This window comes from Oncorhynchus keta, chromosome 21 (genome assembly GCF_023373465.1).
Source record: "Oncorhynchus keta strain PuntledgeMale-10-30-2019 chromosome 21, Oket_V2, whole genome shotgun sequence".
Lineage (NCBI taxonomy): Eukaryota > Metazoa > Chordata > Actinopteri > Salmoniformes > Salmonidae > Oncorhynchus > Oncorhynchus keta.
In genome coordinates, this window is record NC_068441.1 from 59,897,032 (window position 1) to 59,913,212 (window position 16,181).

The window sequence follows — 16,181 nt, forward strand, 5'->3', positions numbered from 1 at the left end:
TCAACATACAGTTGGCTGGTATCAGCAGGATAGAACAGCAGTGTCTGGTAAGCGACGGTGGACTGTGTATGTTTCTAAATAACAGCTGGTACATGATATCTCAGGAAGTCTCAAGGATTTGCTCACCTGAGGAAGAGTATCTCATGATAAGCTGAAGACCACACTATCTACCTAGAGTTTTCATCTGTATTTTTCATAGCTGTCTACATACCACCACAGACTGATGCTGACACTAGAACCACACTCAATGAACGGTGTTCCACCATATGCAAACAGGAAACCGCTCACCCAGAGGCGGCGCTCCTAGTGGCCGGGGACTTTAATGCAGGGAAATTTAAATTTAAATCAGTTGAACCTTAATTTCTATCAGCATGTTAAATGTGCAACCAGAGGGGAAAAAAACTATGGACCACCTTTACTCCACACAGGGACACATACAAAGCTCTCCCTTGCCCTACATTTGGCAAATTACCATAATTCCATCCTCCTGATTCCTGCTAAAAAGCACCAGTGACTGGATCAATAAAAAAGAGTGATCAGATGAAGCAGATGCTAAGCTACATAACTGTTTTTCTAGCACAGAATGGAATATGTTCCGGGATTCCTCCGATGGCATTGAGGAGTACACCACACCAGTCATTGGATTCATCAATAAGTGCATCGATGATATCATCCCTACAGTGACCGTACGTACATACCCCAATCAGAAGCCATGGATTACAGGCAACATCCGCACTGAGCTAAAGGCAATAGCTGCAGCTTTCAAGGACCGGGACTCTAACACGGAAGCTTATAAGAAATCCCGCTATGCCCTCCAACGAACCATCAAACAGGCAAAGCGTCAATACAGGACTAAAATCGAATTCTACTACAATGGTTCTGATGCTCGTCGGAAGTGGCATGGCTAGCAAACCATTACAGACTACAAAGGGAAGCACAGCCGAGAGCTGCCCAGTGACACAAGCCTACCAGACGAGCTAAACTAATTCTATTCTCAAAGCAAATAAGACCGAAACATGCATGAGAGCACCAGCTCTTCTGGAAGACTGTGTGATCATGCTCTCCAAAGCTGATATAAGTAAGACCTTTAAACAGGTAAACATTCACAAGGCCGCAGGGCAGATTACCAGTATGACAGATAACCAGTATGTGTACTGCGAACATGCGCTGACTAATTGGCATGTGTCTTCACTGACATTTTCAACCTTCCCTGTCTGAGTCTGTATCACCAACATGTTTCAAGCAGACCACCATAGTCCCTGTGCCCAACACATCCGCCACGCTGATCCTCAACATGGGGGCTCCTCAGGGGTGTGTGCTCAGTCCCCTCCTGTACTCCCTCTTCACTCATGATTGCAAAGCCAAGAACTACTCCAACACCATCTGCTGTTTCCTCCTTAGTTTTGTTGACGTTGAGTGTGAGGTTATTTTCCTGACACCACACTCCGAGGGCCCTCACCTCCTCCCTGTAGGCTGTCTCATCGTTGTTGGTAATCAAGCCTACCACTGTAGTGTCGTCCGCAAACTTGTTGATTGAGTTGGAGGCGTGCATGGCCATGCAGTCGTGGGTGAACAAGGAGTACAGGAGAGGGCTCAGAACACACCCTTGTGGGGCCCCAGTGTTGAGGATCAGCGAGGTGTAGATGTTGTTACCTACCCTCACCACCTGGGGGCGGCCCGTCAGGAAGTCCAGTACCCAGTTGCACAGGACGGGGCCGAGACCCAGGGTCTCGAGCTTGATGACGAGCTTGGAGGGTACTATGGTGTTGAATGCCGAGCTGTAGTCGATGAACAGCATTCTCACATAGGTATTCCTCTTGTCCAGATGGGTAGGGCAGTGTGCAGTGTGGTTGCATCGTCTGTGGACCTATTTGGGCGGTAAGCAAATTGGAGTGGGTCTAAGGTTTCAGGTAGGGTGGAGGTGATATGGTCCTTGATTAGTCTCTCAAAGCACTTCACAATGACGGAAGTGAGTGCTACGGGGCAGTAGTCGTTTAGTTCAGTTACCTTAGCTTTCTTGGGAACAGGGACAATGGTGGCGCTCTTGAAGCATGTGGGAACAGCAGACTGGGATAAGGATTGATTGAATATGTCCGTAAACACACCAGCCAGCTGGTCTGCGCATGCTCTGAGGACGATGCTGGGGATGCCGTCTGGGTCTGCAGCCTTTACTCACGTCGGCTGCAGTGAAGGAGAGTCCGCAGGTTTTGGTTGCGGGCCGTGTCAGTGGCACTGTATTGTCCTCAAAGCGGGCAAAAAAGTACTTTTTGTACCTGTTTCCACCAGCATCTTCACAGGGTTCTTTGCTGTTGTTCTGGGATTGATTTACTTTTCACACCAAAGTAGGTTCATCTCTAGGAGACAAAATGCGTCTCCTTCCTGAGAGGTATGACGGCTGCGTGGTCCCATGGTGTTTAGACTTGAGTACTATTGTTTGTACAGATGAACATGGTACCTTCAGGCATTTGGAAACTGCTCCCAAGGATGAACCAGACTTGTGGAGGTCTACAATTCTTTTTCTGAGGTCTTTGCTGATTTCTTTTGATTTTCATCCTCGGGTACAGGAAATACATCCACAGGTACACCTCCTATTGACTCAAATGATGCCAATTAGAAGCTTCTAAAGTCATGACATAATTTCCTGGAATTTTCCAAGCTGTTTAAAGGTACAGTCAACTTAGTGTATGTAGACTTCTGACCCACTGGAATAGTGAGACAGTGAATTATAAGTGAAATTATTGTTTCAAAAATTACTAAAATTGTTGGAAAAAGTCCTAACCGACTTGCCAAAACTATAGTTTGTAAACAAGAAATGTGTAGAGTGGTTGAAAAATGAGTTTTAATTACCCCAACCTAAGTGTATGTAAACTTCCGACTTCAACTGTATCTGGGCCCCTATTCTGTGCAATTGATTGTGTAAACACCAACAAACATATCTGGGCCCCTATTCTGTTTACCTGAATGAGTAAACACCAACAAACATATCTGGGCCCCTATTCTGTTTACCTGAATGAGTAAACACCAACAAACATATCTGGGTCCCTATTCTGTTTACCTGAATGAGTAAACACCAACAAACATATCTGGGCCCCTATTCTGTTTACCTGAATGAGTAAACACCAACAAACATATCTGGGCCCCTATTCTGTTTACCTGAATGAGTAAACACCAATAAACATATCTGGGCCCCTATTCTGTTTACCTGAATGAGTAAACACCAACAAACATATCTGGGCCCCTATTCTGTTTACCTGAATGAGTAAACACCAATAAACATATCTGGGCCCCTATTCTGTTTACCTGAATGAGTAAACACCAACAAACATATCTGGGCCCCTATTCTGTTTACCTGAATGAGTAAACACCAACAAACATATCTGGGCCCCTATTCTGTTTACCTGAATGAGTAAACACCAACAAACATATCTGGGCCCCTATTCTGTTTACCTGAATGAGTAAACACCAATAAACATATCTGGGCCCCTATTCTGTGTAATTTAATAAAGTGAACAGCAACAAACAGACAGATTTTAAACATGTTTTTCCACATGAACCTAAATAAGCTTTGATACAATATAATATTCCCTGATTTGTATCAACATTTTGTTTTGAGTAGTTTGAGTGCTGAGAGGAGAAGGAGGAAGAGCTCGGAGGAGAGAGAAGATACGAAGTAGAAAAGGGGAAAGAGGGAAAAAGAATAAGGAGGTGGAGGAAAGAGGAGGAGTAGGGTTAGGATTTGGTGTACTGTTTGGTGTACTACACAATACCATGTGACTCCTAGGAGAACCAGAGAGAAGCAATACAGTCTGTTGAGGTAGCGTTTGGTGTCAACCCATCTCGAGTCATGAGGTAGCGTTTGGTGTCAACCCATCTCGAGTCATGAGGTAGCGTTTGGTGTCAACCCATCTCGAGTCATGAGGTAGCGTTTGGTGTCAACCCACCCGAGTCATGAGGTAGCATTTGGTGTCAACCCACCTCTAGTCATGAGGTAGCGTTTGGTGTCAACCCACCTCTAGTCATGAGGTAGCATTTGGTGTCAACCCACCTCTAGTCATGAGGTAGCGTTTGGTGTCAACCCATCTCGAGTCATGAGGTAGCGTTTGGTGTCAACCCACCCGAGTCATGAGGTAGCATTTGGTGTCAACCCACCTCTAGTCATGAGGTAGCGTTTGGTGTCAACCCACCCCGAGTCATGAGGTAGCGTTTGGTGTCAATTCACCTTGAGTCTGTTGAGGTAGGGTTTAATGTCAATTCACCTTGAGTCTGTTGAGGTAGGGTTTAATGTCAATTCACCTTGAGTCTGTTGAGGTAGGGTTTAATGTCAATTCACCTTGAGTCTGTTGAGGTAGGGTTTAATGTCAATTCACCTTGAGTCTGTTGAGGTAGCGTTTAATGTCAATTCACCTTGAGTCTGTTGAGGTAGGGTTTAATGTCAATTCACCTTGAGTCTGTTGAGGTAGGGTTTAATGTCAATTCACCTTGAGTCTGTTGAGGTAGCGTTTGGTGTGAACCACCAGCAGGTCTTCCTCTGTAGCCTCCCGTGCCTCAACGATGCTCCCATCACTGATCAACTTCTCCTCTGAGAAAGACAGAGGAGCAAGAGAGATCGATAGAGAGAGAGAGCGATCGAGAGATAGAGACGAGAGAGAGAGTGAGAGCGAGAGAGATAGAGAGAAATAGTGAGAGCGTGAGAGAGAAACAACAGGTTAGACCTGCTAGGTTAGTAAGGAGGACTCAGTGTCCACCCTACAAACCATACAAGTGGTGAATAAAACCATTTCCTCCTTCCTGTTCAGGATACTACCAGACTACAATACCGTTTCCTCCTTCCTGTTCAGCATACAAACAGGCTACACTACCTTTATCTCCTTCCTGTTCAGCATACAAACAGGCTACACTACCTTTATCTCCTTCCTGTTCAGCATACAAACAGGCTACACTACCTTTATCTCCTTCCTGTTCAGGATACTACCAGGCTACAATACCGTTTCCTCCTTCCTGTTCAGCATAGAACCAGGCTACACTCCCTGATGTAAAACATTCTAAATGTGGTTGATTAATTACCCCTGTACCTTTTAGGAAGTGGATGACTTTCCCCCACTTCCCACTGTCGAAGGGGTGTAGTTTCTCAAGGCCCATGAAGGTGATGTTGTATACTGGAGAGTAGACGATAGGCAGACATGACGACGGCACCTCCAGGTATAGCTGGGTGCCGTGACTACTGGGAATAACAAACAACAGATATAATACAAACTTTATGGTCACCTGTAAACTTTCTTCATAAAATGTGCACTGTCATTACACTGTAACTAAGGTGGAATAGATGCACCCAACTCTAAACTCTCCTATTTATGAATAACTTATCCGTTATTTCATTTGGCACGGTCATTACTCTGTAAATGTATGACGCAACTACCAAGTGGAGGCAGGTAGCCTAGTGGTTAGAGTGGAGGGGCGGCAGCGTAGCCTAGTGGTTGGAGTGGAGGGGAGGCAGGGTAGCCTAGTGGTTAGAGTGGAGGGGTGGCAGGGTAGCCTAGTGGTTAGAGTGGAGGGGAGGCAGTGTAGCCTAGTGGTTAGAGTGGAGGGGAGGCAGCGTAGCCTAGTGGTTAGAGTGGAGGGGAGGCAGGGTAGCCTAGTGGTTGCAGTGGAGGAGAGGCAGCGTAGCCTAGTGGTTAGAGTGGAGGGGAGGCAGGGTAGCCTAGTGGTTAGAGTGGAGGGGAGGCAGTGTAGCCTAGTGGTTAGAGTGGAGGGGAGGCAGTGTAGCCTAGTGGTTAGAGTGGAGGGGAGGCAGGGTAGCCTAGTGGTTAGAGTGGAGGGGAGGCAGGGTAGCCTAGTGGTTAGAGTGGAGGGGAGGCAGGGTAGCCTAGTGGTTAGAGTGGAGGGGCGGCAGGGTAGCCTAGTGGTTAGAGTGGAGGGGAGGCAGGGTAGCCTAGTGGTTAGAGTGGAGGGGAGGCAGGGTAGCCTAGTGGTTAGAGTGGAGGGGAGGCAGGGTAGCCTAGTGGTTAGAGTGGAGGGGAGGCAGCGTAGCCTAGTGGTTAGAGTGGAGGGGAGGCAGGGTAGCCTAGTGGTTAGAGTGGAGGGGAGGCAGGGTAGCCTAGTGGTTAGAGTGGAGGAGGCAGGGTAGCCTAGTGGTTAGAGTGGAGGGGCGGCAGGGTAGCCTAGTGGTTAGAGTGGAGGGGAGGCAGGGTAGCCTAGTGGTTAGAGTGGAGGGGCGGCAGGGTAGCCTAGTGGTTAGAGTGGAGGGGAGGCAGCGTAGCCTAGTGGTTAGAGTGGAGGGGCGGCAGGGTAGCCTAGTGGTTAGAGTGGAGGGGAGGCAGCGTAGCCTAGTGGTTAGAGTGGAGGGGAGGCAGCGTAGCCTAGTGGTTAGAGTGGAGGGGGGCAGCGTAGCCTAGTGGTTAGAGTGGAGGGGAGGCAGGGTAGCCTAGTGGTTAGAGTGGAGGGGAGGCAGGGTAGCCTAGTGGTTAGAGTGGAGGGGCGGCAGGGTAGCCTAGTGGTTAGAGTGGAGGGGAGGCAGCGTAGCCTAGTGGTTAGAGTGGAGGGGCGGCAGGGTAGCCTAGTGGTTAGAGTGGAGGGGCGGCAGCGTAGCCTAGTGGTTAGAGTGGAGGGGAGGCAGCGTAGCCTAGTGGTTAGAGTGGAGGGGAGGCAGGGTAGCCTAGTGGTTAGAGTGGAGGGGAGGCAGCGTAGCCTAGTGGTTAGAGTGGAGGGGAGGCAGGGTAGCCTAGTGGTTAGAGTGGAGGGGAGGCAGGGTAGCCTAGTGGTTAGAGTGGAGGGGAGGCAGGGTAGCCTAGTGGTTAGAGTGGAGGGGCGGCAGGGTAGCCTAGTGGTTAGAGTGGAGGGGAGGCAGGGTAGCCTAGTGGTTAGAGTGGAGGGGCGGCAGGGTAGCCTAGTGGTTAGAGTGGAGGGGAGGCAGCGTAGCCTAGTGGTTAGAGTGGAGGGCGGCAGGGTAGCCTAGTGGTTAGAGTGGAGGGGCGGCAGCGTAGCCTAGTGGTTAGAGTGGAGGGGAGGCAGCGTAGCCTAGTGGTTAGAGTGGAGGGAGGCAGGGTAGCCTAGTGGTTAGAGTGGAGGGGAGGCAGTGTAGCCTAGTGGTTAGAGTGGAGGGGCGGCAGGGTAGCCTAGTGGTTAGAGTGGAGGGGAGGCAGCGTAGCCTAGTGGTTAGAGTGGAGGGGCGGCAGGGTAGCCTAGTGGTTAGAGTGGAGGGGCGGCAGCGTAGCCTAGTGGTTAGAGTGGAGGGGAGGCAGCGTAGCCTAGTGGTTAGAGTGGAGGGGAGGCAGGGTAGCCTAGTGGTTAGAGTGGAGGGGAGGCAGCGTAGCCTAGTGGTTAGAGTGGAGGGGCGGCAGGGTAGCCTAGTGGTTAGAGTGGAGGGGAGGCAGTGTAGCCTAGTGGTTAGAGTGGAGGCAGCGTAGCCTAGTGGTTAGAGTGGAGGGAGGCAGGGTAGCCTAGTGGTTAGAGTGGAGGGGAGGCAGCGTAGCCTAGTGGTTAGAGTGGAGGGGAGGCAGTGTAGCCTAGTGGTTAGAGTGGAGGGGCGGCAGGGTAGCCTAGTGGTTAGAGTGGAGGGGAGGCAGCGTAGCCTAGTGGTTAGAGTGTAGAGGAGGCAGGTAGCCTAGTGGTTAGAGTGGAGGGGAGGCAGGGTAGCCTAGTGGTTAGAGTGGAGGGGAGGCAGCGTAGCCTAGTGGTTAGAGTGTAGAGGCGGCAGGGTAGCCTAGTGGTTAGAGTGTAGAGGAGGCAGCGTAGCCTAGTGGTTAGAGTAGCCTAGTGGTTAGAGTGGAGGGGAGGCAGCGTAGCCTAGTGGTTAGAGTGTAGAGGCGGCAGGGTAGCCTAGTGGTTAGAGTGGAGGGGAGGCAGCGTAGCCTAGTGGTTAGAGGGGAGGGCGGCAGGTAGCCTAGTGGTTAGAGTGTAGAGGCGGCAGCGTAGCCTAGTGGTTAGAGTGGAGGGGAGGCAGGGTAGCCTAGTGGTTAGAGTGGAGGGGAGGCAGTGTAGCCTAGTGGTTAGAGTGGAGGGGAGGCAGGGTAGCCTAGTGGTTAGAGTGGAGGGGAGGCAGCGTAGCCTAGTGGTTAGAGTGGAGGGAGGCAGCGTAGCCTAGTGGTTAGAGTGGAGGGGTGGCAGTGTAGCTAGTGGTTAGGTGGAGGGCGGCAGCGTAGCCTAGTGGTTAGGGGAGGGGGGGAGGCAGGGTAGCCTAGTGGTTAGAGTGTAGAGGAGGCAGCGTAGCCTAGTGGTTAGAGTGGAGGGGCGGCAGGGTAGCCTAGTGGTTAGAGTGGAGGGGAGGCAGCGTAGCCTAGTGGTTAGAGTGGAGGGGTGGCAGGGTAGCCTAGAGGTTAGAGTGGAGGGGCGGCAGGGTAGCCTAGTGGTTAGAGTGTAGAGGAGGCAGCGTAGCCTAGTGGTTAGAGTGGAGGGGCGGCAGGGTAGCCTAGTGGTTAGAGTGGAGGGGAGGCAGCGTAGCCTAGTGGTTAGAGTGGAGGGGAGGCAGGGTAGCCTAGTGGTTAGAGTGGAGGGGCGGCAGGGTAGCCTAGTGGTTAGAGTGGAGGGAGGCAGCGTAGCCTAGTGGTTAGAGTGGAGGGGTGGCAGGGTAGCCTAGTGGTTAGAGTGGAGGGAGGCAGCGTAGCCTAGTGGTTAGGTGGAGGGGGGCAGCGTAGCCTAGTGGTTAGAGTGGAGGGGAGGCAGGGTAGCCTAGTGGTTAGAGTGGAGGGGAGGCAGTGTAGCCTAGTGGTTAGAGTGGAGGGGCGGCAGCGTAGCCTAGTGGTTAGAGTGGAGGGGAGGCAGCGTAGCCTAGTGGTTAGAGTGGAGGGGCGGCAGGGTAGCCTAGTGGTTAGAGTGGAGGGGTGGCAGGGTAGCCTAGTGGTTAGAGTGGAGGGAGGCAGCGTAGCCTAGTGGTTAGAGTGGAGGGAGGCAGGGTAGCCTAGTGGTTAGAGTGGAGGGGCGGCAGCGTAGCCTAGTGGTTAGAGTGGAGGGGCGGCAGGGTAGCCTAGTGGTTAGAGTGGAGGGGCGGCAGCGTAGCCTAGTGGTTAGAGTGGAGGGGCGGCAGGGTAGCCTAGTGGTTAGAGCGTTGGACTAGTAACCGAAAGGTTGGAAGATAGAATCACCGAGCTGACTAGGTAAAAATCTGTCCTTCTGCCCCTGAACAAGGCAGTTAACCCACTGTTTCTAGGCCGTTAATGAAAATAAGAATGTGTTCTTAACTGACTTGTGAAATAAAAGGTTAAATAAAAACATATTTAATACTAAACCACCTCTTATGACGCGGGGAAGATGCAGCCAACCCCCAACTTTGATGCAGTTTATCAGCCTCAATATCAGTTATTTGGCAACTACCTACTTTCCCCTTGTGTTCTGTGTGAGACATGTTGTTCAGGGGAGTCAACATTATTACAATTCTGTAGCAAACTGTGTCACCATTTGTAAAACTGTTCAACAGAAACTGTTTACGCCAAATGGAAAACACAAACGAGAGTTTCTATTGGACAAATTCAGGTCTCTCCCCGTTTAGTTCTATTTGCGCTGATTGCTTCCGTTTGGATCTTAAACGATGGTTTCTGTAATGAATACACCCCTGGCATCACTGTTTTCATCTGGAATTCCACACAAACACTGGACACACCACTGCAATGTGGACATTAAGGTCATATTTGGTTGAGACGTTGATGAAAAAGATTTCAACCTTTATTCACCCACTCAAGAAGACAGCCAGAAATTTGTTGAATTATCACTACACTTCCAACCATTTACAATCACGACAAAGTTCAAATGGAAATACAGATATTCTGCATTTATACAACGACTAAATGTGTTACCACTGTACTTCATCTAATAGCAGAACCACTACAGTTGAGATTAAAAGTTTTTTATTCTTTATTTTTTTATTTCACCAGCCAGTTGAGAACACCTTTATTTAACCAGTTAACTGTGACCTGGCCAAGATAAAGCAAAGCAGTGTGACACAAACAACAACGCAGAGTTACACATGGAGTAAACAAACACACAGTCAATAATACAGAAGAAACGTATATAAACAGTGCAATGAGGAAAGTTAAGGGAGGTAGTAAAATAGGCCGTGGTGGAAAAATTTAGCAATTAAACACTGGAGTGATAGATGTGCAGAAGATGAGTGTGCAAGTAGAGATACTGGGGTGCAAAGGAGCAAAATAAATAAATAAATACAGTATGGGGATGAGGTAGTTGGATGGGCTATTTACAGACGGACTTTGTACAGGTGCAGTGATCTGTGAGCTGCTCTGAATGCTGGTGATTAAAGTTGGTGAGGGAGATATGAGTCTCCAGCTTACATTTACATTACATTTAAGTCATTTAGCAGACGCTCTTATCCAGAGCGACTTACAAATTGGTGCATACACCTTATGACATCCAGTGGAACAGCCACTTTACAATAGTGCATCTAAATCTTTTCAGTTTCAGCTTCAGTGATTTTTGCAGTTGGTTCCAGTCATTGGCAGCAGAGAACTGGAAGGAAAGACGACCAAAGGAGGAATTGACTTTGGGGGTGACCAGTGAGATATACCTGCTGGAGCGCGTGCTACGGGTGGGTGCTGCTATGGTGACCAGTGAGCTGAGATAAGGTGGTGCTTTACCAGGCAGAGACTTGTAGATAACCTGTAGCCAGTGGATTTTTGCGACGAGTATGAAGCGAGGGCCAACCAACGAGAGCATACAGGTCGCAGTAGTGGGTAGTGTATGGGGCTTTGGTGACAAAACGGATGGCACTGTGATAGACTACATCCAGTTTGTTGAGTAGAGTGTTTGAGGCTATTTTGTAAATGACATCACCGAAGTCAAGGATCTGTAGGACAGTCAGTTTTACGAGGGTATGTTAACAGCATGAGTGGAGGTTGCTTTGCTGTGAAATAGGAAGCCGATTCTAGATGTAATTTTGGATTGGAGATGCTTAATGTGAGTCTGGAAGGAGAGTTTACAGTCTAGCCATACACCTATGCATTTATAGTTGTCCACATATTCTAAGTCAGAACCGTCCAGAGTAGTGATGCTGAACGTGCGGGCAGCGATCGGTTGAAGAGCATGCATTTAGTTTGACTTGCATTAAACAGCAGTTGGAGGCCACGAAAGGAGAGTTGTATGGCATTGAAGCTCGTCTGGAGGTTAGTTAACAAATCAAATGTTATTTGTCACATGCACATGGTTAGCAGATGTTAATGCGAGTGTAGCGAAATGCTTGTGCTTCTAGTTCCGACAATGCAGTGATAACCAACGAGTAATCTAACCTAACAATTCCAAAACTACTGTCTTATACACAGTGTAAGGGGATAAAGAATATGTACATAAAGATATGTGAATGAGTGATGGTACAGAGCAGCATACAGTAGATGGTATCGAGTACAGTATATACATATGAGATGAGTAATGTAGGGTATGTAAACAAAGTGGCATAGTTAAAGTGGCTAGTGATACATGTATTACATAAAGATGCAGTAGATGATAGAGTACAGTATATAAATATACATATGAGATGAATAATGTAGGGTATGTAAACATTATATTAAGTAGCATTGTTTAAAGTGGCTCGTGATATATTTTACATACATTTCCATCAATTCCCATTATTAAAGTGGCTGGAGTTGAGTCAGTGTGTTGGCAGCAGCCACTCAATGTTAGTGGTGGCTGTTTAACAGTCTGATGGCCTTGGGATAGAAGCTGTTTTTCAGTCTCTCGGTCCCAGCTTTGATGCACCTGTACTGACCTCGCCTTCTGGATGATAGCGGGGTGAACAGGCAGTGGCTCGGGTGGTTGTTGTCCTTGATCTTTATGGCCTTCCTGTGACATCGGGTGGTGTAGGTGTCCTGGAGGGCAGGTAGTTTGCCCCCGGTGATGCGTTGTGCAAATATAATAAATAAATATATATATGCCATTTAGCAGGCGCTTTTATTCAAAGCGACTTACAGTTATGTGTGCATACATTCTACGTATGGGTGGTCCCGGGAATCGAACCCACTACCCTGGCGTTACAAGCGCCATGCTCTACCTACTGTGCTACAGAAGGACTCTGGTGAGCCTTACGGTTGAGGGCGGAGCAGTTGCCCTACCAGGCGGTGATACAGCCCGACAGGATGCTCTCGATCGTGCATCTGTAGAAGTTTGTGAGTGCTTTTGGTGACAAGCCGAATTTCTTCAGCCTCCTGAGGTTGAAGAGGCGCTGCTGCACCTTCTTCACGACGCTGTCTGCGTGAGTGGACCAATTCAGTTTGTCTGTGATGTATACGCCGAGGAATTTTAAAACTTACTACCCTCTCCACTACTGTCTCCCTCTGCTGTTTCCTGACCCCACACTCCGAGGGCCCTCACCTCCTCCCAGTGTCCAAAGAAGGGCCAGGAGTATACAGAATGGTGTCGTCTGCATAGAGGTGGATCAGAGAATCACCAGCAGCAAGAGCGACATCATTGATGTACACAGAGAAAAGAGTCCGCCCGAGAATTGAACCCCGTGGCACCCCCATAGAGACTGCCAGAGGTCTGGACAACAGGCCCTCCGATTTGACACACTGAACTCTGTCTGAGAAGTAGTTGGTGAAGCAGGCGAGGCAGTCATTTGAGAAACCAAGGCTGTTGAGTCTGCCGATAGGATATCAACGCTGTTGAAGATTCTGCACAGATTATTATAGAAAATAATGATCTCACAGACCTGAGACATTTGCAAGCTACCTTGATCATGCTTTCTATGATTACATAAGAAGACATGTATAGTTCCAGTAGAGGCTAATCTCAAAATGAGGCCATGGATGTGCTACTCATTGTAAGGTCGAATAACTACTGTTACATTAGTTTGTGAGATAGCCTAAACGTTATCTACTGTATTACAAAAGTATTGTTGAATTGTTTGGTTGACAAAGCAACCAAATATCAACATTTAGAGGATATCTAATGTTGGGATAGTCTCATATGAGCCACTGGCTTAATCCGGTTCTTTAACTTTTAGTTTATTTGAAAACTTTAATCGAAAATATACATTTGTTAAATTGTCGACAAGTTAGTAGGCTCTTTACGGTGTTGGAAAAGTATTTTTGAATTTGTGTTTGGTTGTCAACGCAACCAAATATCAACATTTAAAGGAGTTTATAGTAACCGTTGTTCCATGACTGAGTCTTAGAATGAAAAAAGAATGTGACTAAATAAAATAAAAATCTATTTAAAGTTTGATTCCATTACATTCTTTAACTTTGAATTTATGTTGAGATGGAGATCACCCCATGTATGTGGTCCTTCTGTAGCACAGTTGGTAGAGCATGGCGCTTGTAACGCCAGGGTAGTGGGTTGATTCCCGGGACCACCCATACGTTTTATGTATGCACACATGACTGTATTTTTAAAAATGTATTTAAATGGCATATATTATATATTTTATAAAACCAGTCAGTCCACAGATGGGTGTGGCCTATCTGTATGAGCTAGAAACCCCTGGGCCATATTGAATGGATGTTAAAACAAAGCACAGACAGCTGTGTGTTATGTGTTAGGCTAGGAGGTGGTTGTGTTGTACTGACCAGTACCCGGTGTTCGGGGTCCGACATGTCAATCAACCTGACTAAATGCCAATCAAATGCCTGGAATGTTCTGATGCCATTACATCCTGGTGGTAACGGAGTTGGAGGGGGTTGGGCAGGGGGGTGGAGCATTGGAAGTTAAGACCAATTTCAGCCTTTGTTCTCTCTCTCTTAGGTCTGGGTTTCACAAGAGAAGGTCACGATTGGCTTGTGGGTTATCTGTCATCTATTTGGCGTGTGCTACGGCCCAAACAGTAGCCTGTGTAAAGTTGGTGTAATAAACCGTCAATTCGTAAACTCGAACCTCTGTCTGGACAATTGTTCATTTATGATCTAGTCAGGTCATTACAATATTATCTATGTTCAGTTGAACCCTGGGTTAAATTGAAACAATACTTGTTGAGCACTTCCCTAATGCTGTATAGGCCTAAATAGCATCATTGAGGATATGACTTATAAAGTATGGTCACATTTCATTTACTCTGTTAAACCTATCCTTTGGAATGACTGATAGCAATAGTAAATATATGTAGTTATCATTCTCACCAGAGCACATTGGTAGCAGTCAGTGATAAATACAGTATCAAGGCTAAACTGGGATTGGTTAAAACCCTGGATGAGAGACCACATGAACAGCTGTAGACAGGAAGTGGTTAAAACCCTGGATGAGAGACCACATGAACAGCTGTAGACAGGAAGTGGTTAAAACCCTGGATGAGCGACCACATGAACAGCTGTAGACAGGAAGTGGTTAAAACCCTGGATGAGCGACCACATGAACAGCTGTAGACAGGAAGTGGTTAAAACCCTGGATGAGAGACCACATGAACAGCTGTAGACAGGAACCCTGGTTAAAACCCTGGATGAGAGACCACATGAACAGCTGTAGACAGGAAGTGGTTAAAACCCTGGATGAGAGACCATTGAACAGCTTATACAGGAAGTGGTTAAAACCCTGGATGAAACCTATCATGAACAGCTGTAGACAATGGTAAAACCCTGGATGAGAGACCACAGAACAGCTGTAGCAGTCAGTGGTTAAAACCCTGGAAATACATGAACAGGCTAAACTGGAAGTGGTTAAAACCCTGGATGGGAAACCACATGAACAGCTGTAGACAGGAAGTGGTTAAAACCCTGGATGGGAAACCACATGAACAGCTGTAGACAGGAAGTGGTTAAAACCCTGGATGAGAGACCACATGAACAGCTGTAGACAGGAAGTGGTTAAAACCCTGGATGAGAGACCACATGAACAGCTGTAGACAGGAAGTGGTTAAAACCCTGGATGAGAGACCACATGAACAGCTGTAGACAGGAAGTGGTTAAAACCCTGGATGGGAGACCACATGAACAGCTGTAGACAGGAAGTGGTTAAAACCCTGGATGGGAGACCACATGAACAGCTGTAGACAGGAAGTGGTTAAAACCCTGGATGGGAAACCACATGAACAGCTGTAGACAGGAAGTGGTTAAAACCCTGGATGGGAAACCACATGAACAGCTGTAGGCAGGAAGTGCTGCCCAGACTGTCAGTTTTTTTCTTTCTGATAGTGGATATAATGTTGAAGACCTGACGTTGTTTCAAAGGTACAAATTCAACATATTTTATACAAGGTTTGTCTATGTTGAAAATTGGTTACAATTATAACATGATCCCGTCTTTAAAATGTCACCCTCAAAACAACAGATTCCAAGTTACATTTACAAACAATGTTGATTCAACAGGTTTGTGCCCAGTGGGTAGTGGCTAGAAACATGTGTATTGTAATACTATGCATCAATCAGAAAGAGGTTCATACTGATTTTATTTTCACTAGAAAATAACGTATTGTGTTATTGAACTTCATGAATTTGTTATTTAAATGGTTTGATTTATTACATGGTTTCAGTGCCCATATTATTAAATGAATGGTAACAGCTAAACGAGTCTTTTCAAATAGTCAGAAAGAACGAAAGATTTCAGAAATGTGCCGTAGGCCTAAGTGACCGTGATACAGTCTGAAGTACAATACAGGCCGGAAAGAGAAACTACAAGAACCACATTCCCCCACCGGTTGCACATGCGCAACAGAATTTCCAAAGATGAAATGGCATAAGGAAATATTTCTCTCGTCTCGTTTCCCAATCCCTGACTGTATCAGTGGTCATTGTTATTCAACATAATTATAACAACGTTTGGAACCAATTTAGAAGAATGTCATTGAGAAAATGAGTCGTCATCGGCTGTGCAACGCAACTGTGAAATCAGCTTGACTCACCTGTTACACATCATAACCGCTCTTTGGTCTATTAGTTGACGCTAAAACATTTTATTCGAATGCTTTGATATCTTCACAAATGTAACGTTAGATTGTGGTTGTCCGATATCATTCTGTTAGTCATATATCCAACAGCTAGCAGAACAGAAAGAGATCAGATCATTGTAATGCAGCCCACAGCGCTTCCTTCCATGCGCACGTCGAATACGCAACGTTCGACCACCACGTCATTTTACCGTAGTCTACTTTCGCTGCGCATCAGTGGTGATTAAACTTTTTTATTTTCAGTGTCAAACATTTACATTTTCTTTAACTTTTTTTATAATAGTGGTGCATGGAGACTATATAAAATGTATGGAATGTGTGCATTCGTTTTCATGCTCCTTATTTACAATGTCCACTGGGCAAGCCACCTCAT

At 47.1% G+C, this 16,181-nt stretch overlaps 1 protein-coding gene across 12 annotated transcripts in view; it reads right to left on the bottom strand.

Annotated features, from left to right (window-relative positions):
* hdac11 (histone deacetylase 11) overlaps positions 1-15,970 on the bottom strand; it is a 73,380-nt gene extending 57,410 nt beyond the window's left edge. For 11 of the 12 annotated variants that reach the window (XM_052474551.1, XM_052474549.1, XM_052474548.1 and 8 more), the window contains exons 1-3: positions 15,764-15,970; positions 5,073-5,221; positions 4,479-4,579 (exon numbers count right to left, since the gene is read on the bottom strand). In XM_052474551.1, coding sequence (XP_052330511.1) covers positions 4,479-4,579; positions 5,073-5,221; positions 15,764-15,777 — 264 coding nt within the window. In that variant the 5' untranslated portion in view covers positions 15,778-15,970. The remainder of the gene's footprint in view (positions 1-4,478; positions 4,580-5,072; positions 5,222-15,763) is intronic. The other variant, XM_052474550.1, reaches the window with a different exon arrangement.
* Positions 15,971-16,181: the final 211 nt, after the last annotated feature.